Source organism: Falco naumanni, chromosome 5, assembly GCF_017639655.2.
Source record: "Falco naumanni isolate bFalNau1 chromosome 5, bFalNau1.pat, whole genome shotgun sequence".
NCBI lineage: Eukaryota > Metazoa > Chordata > Aves > Falconiformes > Falconidae > Falco > Falco naumanni.
Genome location: NC_054058.1, coordinates 34,652,360 through 34,671,022, shown reverse-complemented (window position 1 = coordinate 34,671,022; position 18,663 = coordinate 34,652,360). Strand labels below are relative to the sequence as shown.

Here is an 18,663-nt window from a genome sequence, read left to right as displayed (position 1 = left end):
CCCTATGGCCTAGGCTGGGGGTGGTTAAGAGCAGGCCTGCTTGTTTTTGGGCAGTCAGGCTCTGCTCCCAGCTTGGTGCTTGCTAGTCCCTCTCAAGTAGACAGCTATCCTCCAGCACCTCCCTGGGCCATTGGTGTCAGCTGGAGGGGAAGGAAGGCAGAAGAAGGTTGCTGGGAGGCAGGTTGGCACTGCTGAGCTCTGAGCAGCAGGCAGCACTGCCTCGCCTGCTCCCAGGCTTCTTCCAGCCCCTGTCTTTATCCCTCTTGTCTCCCCTAAGGCTTTCAAAATCCAGCCTCAACTCGTTCTGGACACGGGTGAGAAGCAGGGCAGAGGGCTCCAAGGCATATGTAAATGACCCTCCACTGCTCTGTAGACCCCAGCTCACCTTCTTTGTACCTCTGGGGGGGTCACTGCCTGCTTGGAGGAATGAGTCACAGGTTAGGTAATTGGCAGAATGCAATTAGCCAGCCTGGGCACCAATTACCAGCTGTAACAGCCTTGTGCAAGCCCCTGTAATGAGTCACCAAGAGCAAAATTTCTCCCTCTAGGGAGAGGGTTGGCAAGGTGGTGTGTGTGTTCCCCTGGAAAGCTGCCAGCCCTTTCTGCACTGCCCCTCTGCCCCAGCAGAGCTGCAGCAGCATGGGGGCTCTGTCCCATGCACACACTCCCTGTCCCCCAGTGATGAGTTAGCCAGCCTCAGCCTGAGGCAGGGTTGGGCACTGAATGCCCCCTGCATCCCTGGCATCCCAGAAAAAAGAGGTGTCTCAGAGTGCAAGAAGCAGGCTGTGCTCACCTTCAGCACTGGGCATCATCTGCTTTGTGTGTGGTTGGGTCTGACCTGTTCTGCCTCCTGGCACCGTGCTCTGTACAAGGTAGCTTTGAATCGTGTTTGCATGTCTTTTGGGGACATCGCTAAGGTTCCACTGCCTGCGTTCCCTGTCCCCCAGATGATCTAGGCCAGGGCTGGGAGGTGCCGCAGGATGCCTGGGAGCCATGGAAGCTGCCTTTACAGCTGCCTGGGGCTGCTGGTGTGTGGCCGAAGCACCTGGAGAGGTTAATTTCTGGTTCAGGAGCAGTGGCTAGCCATAGGAACAATCCCAGTATTTAGTGCAGAGGCAGCGGATCAGTTGTACCAGCTTTGCTTCCCTGCAGATGTAGGGCCTGAAGGTGAATAACTCCCTCCCCCCCCCCCCCCCCCCCCGCCCCGCCACAAATCAGTGTAAGAAAGCATTGCTATTCAAAGGGTTCTAAATATAAAACCTGCAGAGACCCTCCAAAGGGATATGGGAGATGCTCTTGAGATGTTCTTGCTTTAGGGGAAGGCTAGGAGTCTTGGAGACTCAGAGAAATACATGGGAAGAAGAAGTGGATTCAGTGGTTTCTTCCTTACAAAAGAAAAAAGTTGTACCTGGGGATGCGGCATGGGTAAAAGTGTGCGTGCGAGGTCTGGGGAAATGGAGCACACAGTTTTAGCCCTGCAGGGAGGTCTTCCCTGTGTGCCTGGAAAGTGTCTGCATCTGCACACATGGTGGGAGTGTGGAACAGAAGGACCCGGATGACCACTGCCCTGACCCCCTTTTCTGAGGTCCCATGATCTGATCGGGGGGGGGGGGGGTGGCTTTTGCCACATGGAGCCATGTCTCCCCCAGCATTTCCCTTGAGTCCCCATCTTATTACTTTATATTTTTATTTTTTTTGGTATGCTGAGATTGGATGCCCACAGCTTGCAGCTCCCTGAGGAGGCGCTCTAATTTCAACATCTTATGTAGAGCACTACCATCCTGTTGCACCCATGCTTGCTGCATAGGGAAGCTGGGGTGTGGGTGTGGGTATCTTCCACCTCCTGGGCTGTCTACCTCTCTGTACGCCCCAGCTGCTCTGTAAAGTGGCCTAGAGGTAGCATGAAGGGACCTTCATGGTCATCCACCCTGTAGCCAACTGAACCAGCAAAAGCATGCAGCAATCTGTGGTGCTCACCCCATGATTTCCCATCTGTGCTGGTCCTTGTCTTGGGAGGTGCTCTTACACCTTGTAACGGTCTCTGATATCCCTGTCCCTGAGGAAAGCCTTCTCTGTGCAGGACTTGCTCAGCTACCCTCAGCACGTCCTGTATCATGGCCCCAGACTGCCCACTTGGCTTCATTGGCCTTGTTGGCAGCCAGATGGCCAGGTGAAGGTGGTGCAGGGGAGATGTACAGCTATACCCAGTGGTGCTGGTGGTGGGGAAGGAGCTGGAGGTGCCATTTTGCTGCTCCGCCTGTGCCACTGCCTGGTGTTCTCCACAAAGGGCAAGGACACCTCCCTTCCTTGCCTGGGGAAGGAGAAAAGGAAGCATCATTTTGGGCAGCACGAGCCACATGGGATGAGTTGCTGAGTTCAGCCCTGCTGCAGGGGGCAAGGAACTGGGTGGGATATAAACTCAGCGGTGATGCTGAGCCATGGACATTGAAGGGGAGGTGGCGGGCCCTCCCTTGCACTCTCTGGTGCTGGTGTACCTGTTCCGGTATCGCTGGCTCTGCAGCCACCCAGGCAGCAGACTGTCCTTGGGCATCCCTGGTGGGGGTGTGAGATGGGGCAGGGGGGCACGTGGCTGCAGGCAAAGGGACCTTCAAAAGTAGAGAGGGTCTGGGTCATGGTTTGGGGAGATGGGTGTCAAAAGTGGGGGCCAGACCCTAGTCTGAGACTCTGGGACATATTGGGGGGGGCAGCAGGGGACACACTGTCCTTTGAGGAGGTAGGGTAAGGTTAAAAGGCAGGTTAAAGAGCAATTCAGAGCAGTGCCCACAGGAAAAGGCTGGGGCTAGGGGAATTCCTGGGGAAACATCGTTCTTCTCAAGAACAGTATAGGACCCTGCACCTTAACTTCACCAGAGCCCACATCCGTGCCACCTTCCCCTCCTCCTACAGCAGCGCAGGGCTGCAGAGGTCGGGCTGGCCTGTCGCCGAGGAGCTGGGAAAAGTCAAACAACAGCTTTGTCCTCCCAGATCAGCTGTGTGCCACCTCGGAGATGTCCCAGCCTGGCCACCCCCCCACCCCCCCCCCGCCCACCCCCGTCGTTCCCGGGGCTCCCCCCTCCCCATTCTCCACCCTCCATCCTCTTCCTCCCCCGGGCTGGCGCCCCGCCCCGTGCCCGGAGGCGGGACCTGGGCTCCGGGGAGCAAGGGCAGCTGCTGTGGGGAGCTGCTGTGGGGAGCAGGTGGGGAGCCAGCCCCCCGCATGCATGGCACCCGGGCCCTGCCCTGCAGCCGCTCGCCTCCGCCCCGCGCGCCCTGCCTTGGGTGCTTGGGCTGGTGTCTGCTGGGGAACTGATGCCTTCGGTCCAGACTCCCAGCTGATGGCTCTGATCTCCTTTGCTGCCCCTTCGACCCCCAGCCTGGGATCCTTGGCCTCTCTACTGGGAGTTGGGATGCTCGCTTTCCTCCTGGCAGAGTGTGCCAGCCACCTGCCAGTCACCTCGGAGTATTTTCCCATCACGTGTCTCTGCCTCACTGGGTCATCGAGCTGTCTTAGTCTGTGAAAACTCTCCCCCTCGACCAGTATCCTCTGGAGTGGCTGTCTCTTTGACTTTCTGGTCTTTACCCACCCTATTCCTTGGCCACATCGTATTCAGACCTTGCTCTTGGCTGGTCCTGCACCTTTGGAGGCTTCAAGAAGAGCGGACAGCTTCACATGGAGGTACAGGCAGAGGTTGTCCTTGTTCAATAGGATACTGGCTGCGTTGGGAACAATTTGGGAGCCATGGGCCGTCGGCTCATCCATGGTCTCTCTGGAGCTGCAGTCTTCCTTGTCAGCGTGGCTCTCCTCTCCGTGCGGCACCGTGGGGCTCAGGAAACAGTTCAGTACCCGAGGCTCAGGGAGGGGATGTTGGAGAAGCCAGAGCAATGGAGCAAAGTGAGCCCAGAGGGAGGAGGTGGCAGCGGGCAGAAGGCCCCACAAGTCCATCCTCCAGAGGGATACAGGACTGAGGAAAGCCTGACACTTGGGGACATTTTCATAGCTGTGAAGACAACCAAGAGATTTCACCAGAGCAGGATGGAGCTGCTCCTGGACACATGGATATCCCGGGCCAGAGAGCAGGTGAGCACATGGATTCAGGCTAGACAGGGGGTGTTTGGTAATGGGGCAAGGACAGAGTGTCGGGGGCGGGGGATAAAGGCCAAAGGAAGGGGAGGTTGGGTACTGCAGTCCTACCTTTGCCTCATTTTCCCTGATTCTTACTTCTGTTCATGTTGAAAGGGGGATGCTACCTGGGAAAAATGTTTCACCAGTAGCTGCTTCATAGGAAAAAAGGCTGGCAGAGAGCTTCTGTGGGCTCCTCCCATGAAGGCTAGGAGGACATGTGCTCTTAGCAGGCATCACTTGTCCTTAACCTAAGCCTGAATCTTTCACCTTGGGGTGGAAGGGATTTAATTTCCTTTTTTTAACCAGTGACACCATGGGCCACAGACTGCCTGGGCTACACCAGACTGAGAACACAGACCGCCCTGGGTCTGTATGAAATGGTGGTTTTCTACCTCCTAGCACCATGAGTTTGCTGGGTTTCGAGCCGAGTGGCTCCCCCTGGCCCTCCCTCAGGATGCCCGCAATGCGCCGGGGCACCCTTCGCCCCGGACTGTGTGGTGCAGAGGGCAGGAGAGTGAGGCAGGAGGACCTGGAGGACCTCGTGGAGTGCAGGAGGGGTGTTTGCAGCCCTGTTCACTCGCTAGCACATCAGCACAATCCATGCCCTGCTTTCTTGGGCAGATCCTCTCATGTGCATGATCTTGAAGTGATGTGATGATTTTTTTTTTAACTGGGGGTCTGATGTTTCCACCTTTGTTAAAGCAGAGTTTGGAGAGTTTCCTTCCTGTTAGAAGAATCGATGTGGGGCACCGCGTTGGTGGTGCTGTGCAAACTGGCTTACTGGTGGGCAGAAGTACTCCCCAGAGCTCGGGTACTTCTCTCCCTCCTTCGCAGAGCTGCTTCTCAAGAAAGAAGTCCTGCGGCTGCCTTCAAAGGGTGTTTTTTTGCCTCTGCCTGTGTGTGACAGGTGCCTAGAAGACAAGTTCAGGCCTCCTCAAGGAAGGGGGATGGGGGCGGTGGTATTGGGTAGGAGAGTGCTTGAAGCAAGGCAGGGTTTTCTGGGTAAGGGTGGTTTTCCATTGCATGGTGCTGCAACTGTCTGGTCTGCTACTGTCGTCACAGGAAGCCATGTCCTATTTTGAGCATGGTTCCCCTCCTGTCTGCGTGTCCCTCTCAGCATCTGCGATGTACTGCTTCCTCCTCCAGATGCACTTCTCCTCTCTGCTTGACCTCAGACCAGCAGGTCTTTGGAGAAACCAAGCCCAAACACATGGCTGCACTGGCACTGAGATACTGTGAGTGGGGCTTTTGGACTGGGTTTTTAAGGAGCAGCTCACCTTTCGCTCCTCATGCGTTTGACAAGCAGGTGCCTGGCCAATCTGCTGATGACAGGAATTAGATACTAGCTCCCCAGATTCATTTGACCCTCTGTTTGGCAAACAAATGATGTCCAAACCTGGGAAGAGGTGTTGAATTTTCCATGCTGCTGCCAGGCTCTAGGAAGGCTTCACAGACTGAGCAGGGGAATAGGAAGGAAGGGTAGAGTGGGAGCGTCAGTCATTTTTAAACAGTTTTTTCATTGGTATCAATTTTTTTTGCAAAATCAGTGTTTTCCTCCCACTTTCTCAATTTTCCATGTTTTGCTTCTGCTTTTTTTTAATAAATGGCCTTGAGGGCAGGGGTGTGGGGGACAGGGAGGGAGGTAAATAGAAGTACATGAATGTCAAAAGCTCTTTTTTTTTTTTAATATACTGTTGCTGGCGTGGTTTTTTGGAGGTAGGGGAAAGGGTTCGTTTTGAAAAACTGACAATATAGAAACCTTGATTAGCAAAAAACCCTAGAGCTCTTAATCTGCAAAGGACATTTGATTGCTGTGGGGCCAGGGATAGGGCACCAGATCTCCTATTATTGAGTCTTTATGGAGAGACATAGGCTTAAAACCCAGTCCCAGAGAGATCCAGGTTTTCAGAAGCCCTGAAGGGCAGAGACTGCCTCCTCCTAGGGCTGACCCCCCCGTCTTGCTGTCTCACTTGCCCTTACTCATGGCTGGAGACCAGTTCAGTGGGTCCTTCTTTGCAGTGTCCAGCAGGGAAATTTTAATAGCCAGCCGTGCTACTGATGCCAAGCCTGGTTTCCGAGCTGGTTACCTGCACGGTGTCCTCCCAGAGGAAGGAACCCAGACCTCACAGGTCGGGCTTAGGTGACTGTAACAGGAGGCAGGAACAGATGTGGTTTTTATGGCTAGGACAGACTGTACAGGAGCCAAATTAAAAGTCCTCTGTGTTGAACTCTTTTGGGGTAGACAATAAGAGAAAGAGACATTTTCCCTGAAACTGCGCTGTTCAAACAGAGGAGAAAATATGCAGCTGGTGGGAGACGAAAGGGGAAATGTGAGGTGGACACTCTTCACTGGGCCACGCTCTACCTCTTGAGAACTGATCCACGACAAACTTTCCACTGGAGCTTGATGTGGAAGTCATTTCAGTGAAAGGCCTTCTCCTCAGCAAAGGTTTTGTCTAAACCTGATTTGATGATTGTTTAGGCCAGATAGGATCTTGGAGTGGCTTACATTCTTGGCCCTGCTAGTTTTGATGGAGGTAAGTGTGGGTTTCTGGTCTGAAATGGCATTTTGTTTGGTAATGTAAACTGATTCTAGCAACTCCTCCTTTTGGAAACTCAGACATCCAATCGATTGAACTGAAACCTTTGGATGACCCATCCTGAAATGGCTTTCATATTTTCAGTGCTGTGAACACACCGCAGATTTTGAATCTGTTCTCTGGGCAGGACACAACAATGATGCTACTGAGATGTTTGCATTTTGGAGGGGTTTTCTCCCTGGAGAAGGGATATCCTGAGAGCCTGGGAGATGAACATGGCCCTGGATTGCCAGATTCCACATTTTTATTCCCTTTTCCTAGTTTTTCCTTGTTAGGCTACTTTCCCAAATTGGGATGAAGAGGTTTCAAAGTCTAGTGCTTATCCATTACATGGGCTCTTATGTCCACGGAGAGCCGCCAAAGTCATTTAACACCAGTGGCCCATATCACTGCTTGCACTGCTGTCCAGCAGGCATCCTTTCCCACCCAGCCATCTTCTCCAGAACAGAGGGATGCTTTCTGTGCTGCATATCTCCTCAGGCCCCGATTGGCTGCCCCGCAGTAGCATTGGCATCCATCCTGGTCCAGTCTCTGTGCTGAGGCACCACAATGGGAGGTCCTGCATGACCTCATAGGTGTTCTGGTGGAGAACAGGAGGGTGGATTCGATAGGGATGTTGTTTCTGTCTACCCCATTTGCCTGCAGGGACAGAAGTGACACCAGATGTTCCTCTGCTTGCCTGTCCGTATCAGGGAGAGCAGGTCTGGCATGGCCCAAGAGACCTGAATCTCTTCCAGACTCCATTAGTATGGACAACAGCGGCTGGTGTCTCCTTGAGAAAGACCTGCAGAACTGGACCAAATGGTCTCCAGGCAGGTTTTTAGCTGGGGCATTTCTCTCTCTCTCCCATCCCAACACCATGTGTGGATCTGGCCCACTCACGGCCATGAGGGATGTAGAGACAAGGATGCAGGCAGCTGCCTGTGCTATTGTGATCTTCTTCAGGACAGAGCCAGGGCACATACTGCAGCATCTCTGGAGTACTGTAGCCAGGTATGCTATGGAAATCAGAGTTTGAGAGAGCTGGAGAAATCAGATTTGCCTAGTCCGTGCACTCACAGTTCTCTTTTTCCAGCTATTTTGGACAGTCTGGAGTTCCCCGTGGTGGCAATGTTCCTTCAACCTTGCATTCCCACAGAAACATGTTGGATGTCTGCAAAAAAACTTTTCCCACCTTGCATCAAGAGGAAAGTGAGAACCTTGGAATATTCTCACAAGTAGAAAATCTGACAAAAGATGCAAATTCCTATTCTAAGTCAATCAGATATGATGCTTATTAGACACATGATTTCTAGTCAGTTTTATATCTGTAAGCTGTCATTTCCAGCAACAATGCTTCTGGGTTTTTTTGAAAATGTCAGAAAGTTTCAACTGTTTCAGAATTTTTTTTCTTTAAGATGAAATATTTGTTATAGTGGAAATTTCTGGCTCTGACACACTAGTGAGGGAAATCCTGTGCCACCGACAATCCCTGCCTTGCCTGAAGGTTGCGATACGGTCCCCTGACCCAGAGCAGCTCCTTTATGTGAGACTTTGCTAATTGCTTCTTGTCCCGTGATCACCTCGAAAGTGGTTTTAACTAGGAGACTTTACTAGTGGGGTGGGGTAGGAATGTGCATGGCCCATTGCTGCAGCTCAGTTGTTGCAGGGTAATTTGCCAAGTCACTGTAGCATATACATATCATGAAACCATCCTGCTGTCTGTGCTGGAGCCAGGTGGTCTCTTAGGGTCCTTCACTGCTTTCTTTTCATGTGCAGAACATTTCTCTTTCCACATCCTCCTGATGGGGGCATATCTGCCAAACGCTGGGTGGGTGTGGGGAGATGTAGACTCTCATCTCCTTGTCAGAGCCTTTGGGAGCACTGACGGCTCCTGGAGCTGTTTTCTGCCTGCCTCGTCCCCTTTGTCCCTGCCCAGGTGCTGCATTTAACCAGCTTGTGGGCAGCTGGTGGAGAGACTGTTTACGGCTCGCGACTCCTTTTTGATTTCATGAAAGCTCATTTTCTGCCTGAGGAAAGCTTTTCTCCACCAGCCCTGATCCCTGCCTGGCCCTGAAGAGGGGGAGATGTGCCACATAATGGCAGTGAGAGGGATTAGAGAGGCCTGGGGGTAGAGGAGGAGGCAGCAATAAGCGGCAGGGGGCTGTGCACACTTAACACACAAACAGATGTTCTGCTTTTAACCCGAGCATCGTTCAGCCACAGTACTTTCATTTTTTACCACCGACTCCTAAGCCAGGGGTCCCTCACCCCCTCACTCAGTGTCACAGGCCCCTTCTCCCTGTTCCCAAGGTGAAGGGGGGTGTGTGTGTGAATGAAGCCACACAAGCGGATGATTGTGCCATGCAGAGTGTGGCCATCCCTCTGCTCAACTGCTGCCTGGGAAGGGGAGCACGGCAGCAGAGGACAGAGTGGGGTGACCATGGTAAGCATGCCCAGCTGCGGAGGGGAAGGGGTGGGTGGACAGGAGCAGCACCAGCTCCAGCCTTGAGAGTAACTTCCTTTCTTCATTTCCCCAGACCTACGTCTTCACCGATGAAGAAGATGATGCCCTGAAAAGGAGAATGGGTAACAACCTAATGATTTGTCATATAATAACACCACCTTCCCCCCACCTTCAGCCTCTGAACTGCCACAGCCTTGGGAGGGGGCCTGGCACGAAGGCTGGCTCTCCTGCACCAGCGCTGCCCCTTGAAGTGCACCCCTCGCCACGTCCCGTGGGAGGACTGCAAGCTGCAACAGTGATGGTTTGGTTCAGTTGGCTTACTCAGGGCATGCAGTCAGCTGGAGGTAGGGTGCTGTCTGCCTTAAAGCATCCATGGGCAGAAGCAACCCATGAGAGAGCCCTTCAGCCCCCACACCCTGGCTAGCAGTGGGCAGGGTGGAAGTGTGTTTGGCAGGTGTCCTAGTCTTGGCCAAGATGCTTGGCTTTCTCCAGGTTTCATCTCCTGCTAGGGAGAAGGATGGAGACCACATCACCGTGGGCTTGGATGCCTGTTCAGGGTGGGGCTGTGAGGAGGTTGGCTGTGAACAAACCCCTTCCCTCCTGGCCAGGGATCCTCCCTGTGACCATGTGAAGTGGGCCAGCCCTGAGCCACAGCTTTCTGTCTCACTGCAGGCAACCACGCGATCTTCACCAACTGCTCTGCTGAGCACAGCCACCTGGCCCTCTCCTGCAAGATGGCTGCTGAGTTCAATGCTTTCATGGCCAGCGACCAGAGGTGAGACAGGGCTGCCATGAGGGGGACCCCTGAAAGCAAGATGTACCCTCCTTAGTGCAAGCCTCTTGTGTCTTCACTCCTGTCTCCCTGCAGCTGGTTTTGCCACATGGATGATGACAACTACCTGAACTCTCAGGCCCTTCTGAAGCTCTTGTCCTCCTACTCTGCAATGTGGGACATTTACCTGGGGAAACCCAGCCTGAACCGACCCATCCGGGCCTCCGAAACGCTGCCAAACAACCAGACGGTACAGCCCGTGGTGGGGGTGTGGGGGCCAATGAGTTGCTTTTAGTGGTCTGGTTCATTGGCCGTAGATGTACCCCAAGGAGAGACAGGTCCCAAGAGCAACAGGCAACAGCTGAAAACTTGCCAGTCTTGTCTGAACATGGCTGTAGGTGTTGACTCAACCCTATCTACCTAGGGGAAGAGTCCCATGTGGCTGCTGAGCCTTTGGGTACCTGTCTGCCAGGAGATAAGCCTGCTTTGGGCAGCCTACCTGCTGCTGCCAGCAGGAACTTGGCCGCTCAAAATATGAGGTCAAAATCTGTGATGTGTTGCTGTTAAGTCCTTCTTCTGAGCAGCAGTCCGGGGTCTGGGGCGACAATAAGGCTGTGTTCATCCTGGCATCAAATCTAGGTTTCCAGCATTCCCATCTCAGGGAGTATGGGATTGTTTGAGCCTCTGCCATTGATTTTCTCTGCGCTTTCTCTCCAGAAATCTGTGCACTTCTGGTTTGCCACGGGAGGGGCTGGGTTCTGCATCAGCCGCAAGCTGGCAAGCAAGATGGTGCCGTGGGCCAGGTGAGCTCTGCTGGTGGGTATGGGAGCCTTAGGGGATGAAGAACATGGCTGCACGTTAATTCCTAGCAATGTCAAATCTGGATTTATGGTGTTTGCAAGGATGTTTGCAAGGGTGCAGAGTGCCACCTGCTAGACATCTGCAAGCATGTGGAACTGGAGGAAGGATGTAGTGTGTGGGTCTGCCACCTGATTAGAAAGAGGCAAGAGCAGGCATGTCAGCAAACATGACCATAGGATAACATACTCCCCTCTCCCCAACTCCTTTCAGCTCTTGGGTATTCCCCCACACCCTTTCCCTTTCAGCTTCCTTTGCCTCTTCCCCTAAGTGCTTTCCTTGCCTGCCTCTCTTCTCTCCCCTTGATATGTCTCTTCCCAACCTCCTGTACCTCCCTTCTGAGCTAATTTCCCATTCCCCCACCCCAAACCCTCTTCAGCTTCTTACAGTGGCCACTGTCATTTCCTCAGCTTGGTGCATGGAGAACAGAAGTAGGTCCCGACACCTTGTTTTAGCCCAGCCTACAAGAACATGATGTTTCCTGTGACACCCAAGGTTATATCACAGGCTATACGCACATACACTAATAGGCAGTGGCTGTGCCAGTCTTACCCAGGTCTGTGTGTATCCAGAAAGAGGTATTCGGTCCACTTCAGGTGGCTGGTGTAGCTGAAACCCATAATAAATATTTTATTGTGGACCCAGACAGGAGGATGATCTGTGATCCAGGGTAAAATGAAAGTGGCATGGATAGATAATGCCTAACTTGGCATAATCTTCCACGACTGTGTTAAAATGCTTAAAACACAGTTGAACTAGCTGAGGCATGTTATAGTAGACAGTGCTTCATGCTGTGTGACTGCTTCCAGTTACAGGAGCCTTAAAATTTGGTTTAGTCTGTCGTCAAAGGGTGGCCAAGCCTGCTGTGTTACACTACAGTGAAGCCATGGATGGCTTATCCAAGCTGCACGAGACTGACCTGTTTCTTCTTCCTCCTGGTCCTGGCCATGTGGGCCTGCTGTTTCTCTTGTGCTGGCTTGTCTGACCCCCCAGGGGCTCAGTGCAGCTCACCAAGCAGATGAAAAAGTGACTTGGCAAAGTGTGCAAGCTCTCTGCATCAGCTCGCTGCAAAGCTGGATATGTCTCAGGGACAGCACCTGACAAATAGTGGAACAGGATGGCTGGGAGTGGTCAAAGACCAAACACACTCCCAAATCTTTGCAAGTGGAACCCAGGGATTTCTTGCCTAGTTCCAAGATTTACTTTGGTTTTCAGTTAAGTCCTTCATTTATCTCCCACCCAAGTGGATACCTGTATCCTTCCCTACTCTTTTCCTAACCCATGCAGTGCTACTGTCTTCCAGTGGCAGGAACTTCCTGAGCACTTCAGAGCTCATCCGCCTGCCGGACGACTGCACCGTGGGTTACATCGTTGAGTGCAAAGTTGGTGGGCAGCTGCTTCCCAGTGCACTCTTCCACTCCCACCTGGAGAACCTGCAGCTTATCCCCCCCTCTCAGCTCGTGCACCAGGTGAGATGGGGAAACGGAGCAAGAGGGAAGTGTGTGAGAAGAAGTGGAGGGGAGCTTACAGGCACATTGCTCCGTTGGTGGCACTGATGTGGTTTGAATCAATCATCTGCTCTTTTGGGGAGTTTTTCCTGACAAATGCTTCTTTGAAATAAGGAGCAGATGTTGTCTGCAGCACAGATGCCAGTCACGGTGCCCCTGGAGTCAATGGTGGGGAGCACATGTATGGGAAGTAATGGGAGGATTGACAGCATCCCTGGGGGAACATGGCACAAGGACAGGCAGAAATAATGATTGATTGAGGAAGGGGCTTTGACATGGCACTGTGTCTGCTTTGTGAGGGGGGATTAGCGTGGTGGATGATCATGGGAAGGAAGACAGGAGAGACATGGAAGGCAGAGGCCAAGCCAGCAGAGAAGGAATCAGAATGGGAGCTCCTCTTACCCAAAGCAAACTCCTTGCTCCTGAGCTCACCTCATCCTCCCTGCTCCTTTCTCACCACCCCTCTTTGCAGGTCACCCTCAGCTACGGCGTCTTTGAGAACAAGCTCAATGTTATTGAACTCAATGGCCCCTTCTCACCCCAAGAGGATCCCTCAAGGTATGTGGCATGAATGCTCTGGGTGTTGCTGCAGTGTGAGCCCTCAGACAACTGGCTGGGAGGGGGAGGCAGCCGAATGGGGTGCAGGAGGTCTAGAGTGAGGGACAGAAACCTTGCAGTCATATGGCTTATTGGGTGAGGGGCATGCCAGTATTAAGCTGTTTGTGAATGCTTACAAACCTTGCAAACCTTTTTGGATGGGTGGGAAGAAAAGGAGTATCAAAACATTTTATTTGAAAAATTCCTGAGCCAAAAGTGTTGCCTTTTATTTCACATTTTGAGACTGAACAAGCTAACCTTTTGCTTCTGGGACAGGAACAGAAATGTTCTTTTCAACTCAGGAAAGGAAATTCTGCTTGCTTTTTCATTTTTTGTTTTGCTGAGAAAAACTAAAGGGAAAAAAGAAAAAGGTTCACTTCAGGCTGACTGCAAACAAAAGTGGTCTTTCATTTACCTTCTCTGCTTTGAGTGAACAAACCTAAAGTTGTTATTTGCAGAACATGGGTAGGAAGCTCCTGGCTGGAGATAGCAGGGGTGAGAAGCATCTAGGCAATGAAAAGAGCATCAACAGAACAATGTAGCAGGGGCTGGTGCAGTGCCCGTCTCTCTGCCTGTGATCAGGGTGAGCCATGGGCCTGTGCTACATGGGCCAGAACTGGATCAAGGTGTTGGAGGGAGGCTTGGCTGCTTAATTTTGCTGAGAAAAGACGTCTTGAGGTGAACAACCAGTCCTGGAGCTCTGTAGTGCAGGGCGGGTGCCTGATGTGGGATGGGACACAAGAGAGAGGTCTTCCATTCTCCAGATGTGTGCTGGTGTGAAAACACTCACCTGACCTTCCTTCACTCTCTCCCCAGCAGGTTTCGATCACTCCACTGCCATCTCTATCCCGACACCTCCTGGTGCCTGCAAGCTGTTGGCTGGTGATGACTGAGCCTCAGCTACAGTGGGTCCTGGTGACATCCATTCACCTGGTGCATTCAGGGAGTGGGACACAGAAGAAGCTTGGTGCTCCCAGTTTCCCCTTTTCTGTCATAGTCTTGGGGCTGTGTGATGGCTTTTTGGGTCTTCACTGAATACTGGTGACGCAGGACAAGAGACAAGATCTATTCCAAAGATGGATAACATGAGCTGGACACATGGATGAATTTCCCATCTGTGCTGGGATTCGTGCAAGGGATGAGAGAAAGTATACTTTCCTTGAGCAGATCAATGACTGGGTAGTGACTGTTGGGCATTTCGGTAGAGATGGGGACCTGCTGCTGCTCCTTGCTGTGGGTTCATCTTGCTGGACGAGAAAAGCCCTGGGTATGGGCAACCAGTGCCCAGCTGATGACAGCTGATGGTGTGTCTTGGCTCCAGCTGCTCTGAGCAAGGCCTCTTCCTCTATATCTACCTGTGCTTTCCCCACCACCCACTTCTTCCCAGCCACAGGCCATTGGCTGAGTCTCTGCTTAGTCAAGGTCTATAGAAATGGGAAATGTGACCATTTCTGTGCTGAACAAGTGCTGGAAACGCATAGTCCTTGCTTGGCAAAGGGGAGATGGGCAGGAAGTACAAAGAATCAGGGATTCCTACCTCTGATGAGACAAAAGAGAAAGGGTGTGGGGTGGGGGAGCCAGAAGGAGATTGACCGAGATGAGGATGGTTCCTCCACCGAACACTGGAGACTTGATGTCATATGGCCCTGCATTATTCCTCTCTTTTTACCTTCTTGATATGGGGTCAGGATAATCTCTTGCTCTAATTACCAACCTGTCGCCTGAGATTAGACTCCAACTCCTTTCTGTGAGAGAGGAGACATAAAGGATTAGAGTTGGCTGAAAGGGAGGAGAAAGGAAGAGATGGAGAAGGAGTGCTCAGGAGTGGATTAGAGGTTACAGCTTTATAATCTTCTCTGTGCCCCAACCAAAAAAATTAAGTCATGAAGGAAAGGAAGCAGCAAGCCAAAGAGCTTTTTATCTCCCTATTTCTTTCCTCCAGATGCTAAGAGCAGCTTTCTGCCTTCCTGCTGTCCCTGCTGAGCATAACAGGGGGAAGGAGCAGGCCCAAGTAGGTTACAAGTTTTCTGGCATGTTTGTGAAGAGTCCCTTTCTCAATACAGAGCCTGACATAAAAGCTGGACAATTCTGCTTGCTGGGGAATTAACTTTGGCACTGTTTTCTCCTTGTACACATGGTTAAATGGCTGGGGGAGAGTGTTGCAGGGAAAGCTGGAAGGCACAGAGGCTGTTTTAAATGGCAGGTGGTGCCACAAACAGGTATTTTTAAAGTGTGTTTCAAAACACACTGCTGGCACCTGTGAAACATTCCTGTAATCTCCAGATGAAAGGACAAATGCCCTTTCTCTGAAGAGCTGCTGAGCTTTGATGCTGCTGATGTGACTAAGCCGGCTGCTGCTGCGCTGGAAGAGCCAAGAGCGACTATCACTGTGCCTCTACCATTTGAAAACTGGCCACTCTATCGCCTCCTCCCACCCCACCAAGCACCAGCATCTCCTACACAGCACACATGAGGTTTAAAGGAAAGGCATCAGAAATACCTTCCACATCTGCAAAGGGGGATCCAGAAATGATTGAGCACTTTAATTTCTGGAGAAACAGAAAACAGGAGCCTGTAGAGCTGTTTTCCAATCTGGTCATTCTTCCTGGCATTTAACCAGCTTGCGTAGCGGCAAGCCCTGCTTTGTTCTTTTGCACAACGTGCCTTTGAACTGGAAATTCATCCTGAGCAGAGATAGGGGCTTGCTGATGCCAATGGACATTCCTTGAATCATGCAAAACATTTGGCTTGCACAGCTATGTGAACCTAGGAATCATGTGGCTTAAAACAGAAACAACCAGCTATTGGAAGACAAGTGCAGCACACAGGGCAAATGATTTGGTCTGAACTCTGCCAGAAGATGAAAAATGTGTCCACAACAAGAAATAAGAGTCTTCAAGAAAAATCTACGCTACCTGGGCATCTTTTAGTTTTTCCCATTCAAACTTTCAGCTGTTGTTAATCAAGACTTTGAGCTAAAAAGCCTGTGGTAGCTGTGGATCCTGCTGACAGTCAAAACAAAATGAAATTCATGTGCCCAGAGAAGGAGAGGAAACTGGCAAAGCAGCTTCACTTTCCTGGGGAAAAGCAAAACAGAGAAACTGGAAGCCCACTTTGGATCCTGGCCTCACTCAGCTGGTCTGAAATGACCTGGTGCCTTTTGCATGGCTGCAGATCAGATGTTAAACAGGTTGAGTCCTTGAGTGGCTGCATGGGGACTGGTTCTTAAACCTGAGCTTCATTGCTGGAGCAGTTAAGTGCCACTTCTGTGGAAAATGTCTTGTCTCATAAGGAAACTGAGAACAGATGAGATGTCTGGGGCAGAGCATCTCTCGGGCTGTAGAGAAATGAATGACAGGAAAGTCCTGTTGTGCCTGTGACGACAATGCACTGGAAAGAAAATAGAGTCGACAAAAGAAACCAGGTTTTCTCTAAGAACAGAGAGACAGCTTAAGGGGACATTCACCACATGAAATCTGATCAACGTTAAAACCTAAGTTAAAATTAGTTTCAGGAATGGTTCCTGCCCCTGGGGCTTGCTATCAGATATTGTGGGTTTACAGCCTCATTTTCCTAGTTTATTAAAATGTTTAGCTGCTTGGGAAAATGAGAAATGATTTCACATGAAACTTTTCAGGGGTCTTTTTCTATTCTCCTTTATGAATTTCTGATATAACAGTTAAAGTTTTTGGAGAGGTTCCACTGGTCTATTAATTTTTTTTCTTTCTTTTTCTTTTATTTATCTCTTTCTCTCCCTTTCTCTATCTCATGCTCCCTGTTCTCATTGCAGGAAAAAACTCCTCTCCCAAGAATGAAAAGGGATGGAGACATGGTCTTTATATTTTACTGGGAAAAATGGGGTCAAAGTCAAAGATGTTAGCATGACCCTGCTGTTGTACAACATTAAGTGTAGTTCAAGGTTTCAAGTACAGAGACCTCTGCCTGCCCAGCACCATAGCAACCAACACTATTAATGATGTTTAAGCTGTATACTGAAGATTCAGGAAAAGGAGAAGGAGGGGGAAAAAAAGCAGTTACAGTGTTTGACATGTAAGTATTAAGTGAGGATTTCATGTGAACAATACCCTTTCTTCACTTTCCCCTTAGCTGTAAAGAATTTTTATAAGGAAACCCCTATCTGTCATTGCAAAAGAATGCTAATGACTATCGTTTCCTTTAGGGGTAAAAGAGAAGTTAGTGGAAATGGGTGGGAAACTGCAGTTGTCACTGAAGTCTTGAAGGGGCAAGAGGAGAATAGCAACCACTAGACAATTCTTCTGCCTCTGGTGCCAACTCCTCTTAACAGCTCTGCTGCCAAAGAAAAACACGTTTCTCAGTCATTGTGGGATTTACCCAACTCATACCCAGATCGCACCCTTCAGCTCTCTCCCCAGGCCTCTTGCTAAAGATGCAGCCTTCAAAAGACAAGCAGTTCATTAGACAGAAGCCAAAAGGTGAGAAATAGGGACAGGAAGAAAGGAGATTGGAAGGAAAGAAACCACCAAGCAGGGCCTTGGAGGAGAGCGTGGGAGCTGTGCGTTGGAAGGGCTGTCTGGGAGCTGCCCAGCAATGGCAGGAAAGAGGGTGTTGCCTGGACCGCTGGCTCTAGATGTTTTTGTGATGAGGGCAATTGTAGCCTATCAGTGCCACAGAGGATGCCAGCCTGTGAGTCAAGAGTTCACCTTGGAAGAGGTGAGATCAGGTTGCTTGGCCCTGAACCCCCTTTTTTTTTTTTTTCTTTTTTTTTTTTTTTTTAAATGACACTCCAGAGAAGTTGATGTCTTTTCATCTGACAATCATACTCCATTCCTTACAGCAGATTTGGCCTCTTAATTTCAATACTTCCTCTGCCCTTGCTTAAATGCAGGCTCTTCTTCAGGCAGTCCACAGGTGGGATCAGCAGCTCTTTTCTTTCATTTATTTAATTTCTTTTGTCTTCAATCCCTGAAAAACCCTACAAGACACCTGGCTTGCTCTTTTGCGCCACAGGCCACCAGGGTTCTACACACCTGAGCACACTCCTGGGTAGATGTGGGTGACTGCTCTATTCAGTAACTGCATGGGCACAGAGAGACATGGACCATCCTTACGTTCTTCCTTGAGGCACCTGCTAGCAGCTGGTGCCAGAGATGGGATCTCATACTAGCTGGGACTTTCTTCTGTTCCAAATACTGCTTGACTTATGGCTCCACTGAAGAAAATGTGATTGTTACCTTAGACATAAGCAAGGCCGGGAAGAAGAACAGCATCACAAATGTATGAATAACTGTGTCTGTTCTCACTAGCTGATGCAGGAATTTTTCCTCTAGGCTTTCTGCCCAATTACCTGGGAGGTAAAAGGAGTGCGGGGCTGAGCTGTTGTTGCTCAGCTGGCATTGCCTCTTTAAGGCTGTTCCTTGACAGCCTGAGATTTTTGTCACTTCCTGTCTGATCCAGCTTAGACTCCAAGAAAGCTGGGAATTCATCTCTCTCCTTGTTTGACCTATATGTCATTAATGACAGACCCCAAGAATGGGCTCCTTGTCTATCTCCCATGTTTAAATTGCCTTCCAGGATTTTGCAAGGCTAAGGAGCCTCTTCAGATGTTACACCTGATTGTGCCTCTGTCAAGCCTCCCTTGGTTTTTCTGGGAGCTGCATCTGATTCATAGCAAACTTTGAGAACAAATTAAACTGAGTGCTTTGTACATGGATTTGCTGGCCCTGACCCTTCTGCCACTGCTTGAGAAGACAGTATTGATCTTAGCAACATAGGAAAAA

General features: G+C 50.7%; 1 protein-coding gene across 2 annotated transcripts; it reads left to right on the top strand.

Annotated features, from left to right (window-relative positions):
• Nucleotides 1-3,147: 3,147 nt before the first annotated feature.
• MFNG (MFNG O-fucosylpeptide 3-beta-N-acetylglucosaminyltransferase) lies at nt 3,148-16,603 on the top strand. 2 transcript variants are annotated; one of them, XM_040593992.1, is made up of 8 exons: nt 3,148-4,078; nt 9,243-9,291; nt 9,842-9,944; nt 10,038-10,191; nt 10,659-10,744; nt 12,103-12,268; nt 12,780-12,865; nt 13,724-16,603. In XM_040593992.1, the coding sequence occupies exons 1-8, from the start codon at nt 3,740-3,742 to the stop codon at nt 13,788-13,790; spliced, it is 1,050 nt and encodes a 349-aa protein (XP_040449926.1). In that variant the 5' UTR covers nt 3,148-3,739; the 3' UTR covers nt 13,791-16,603. The 2 variants fall into 2 exon arrangements, with proteins under 2 accessions (XP_040449926.1, XP_040449925.1); XM_040593991.1 differs by having other exon boundaries at nt 13,721-16,603.
• Nucleotides 16,604-18,663: the final 2,060 nt, after the last annotated feature.

Bases quoted from the DNA above. Each gene is read 5' to 3' on its own strand.
- MFNG (XM_040593991.1), top strand. From the start codon at position 3,740: ATGGGCCGTCGGCTCATCCATGGTCTCTCTGGAGCTGCAGTCTTCCTT. The intron at 4,079-9,242 runs GTGAGCACATGG...TCATTTCCCCAG, and splicing joins TATCCCGGGCCAGAGAGCAG to ACCTACGTCTTCACCGATGA. The intron at 10,745-12,102 runs GTGAGCTCTGCT...ACTGTCTTCCAG, and splicing joins AAGATGGTGCCGTGGGCCAG to TGGCAGGAACTTCCTGAGCA.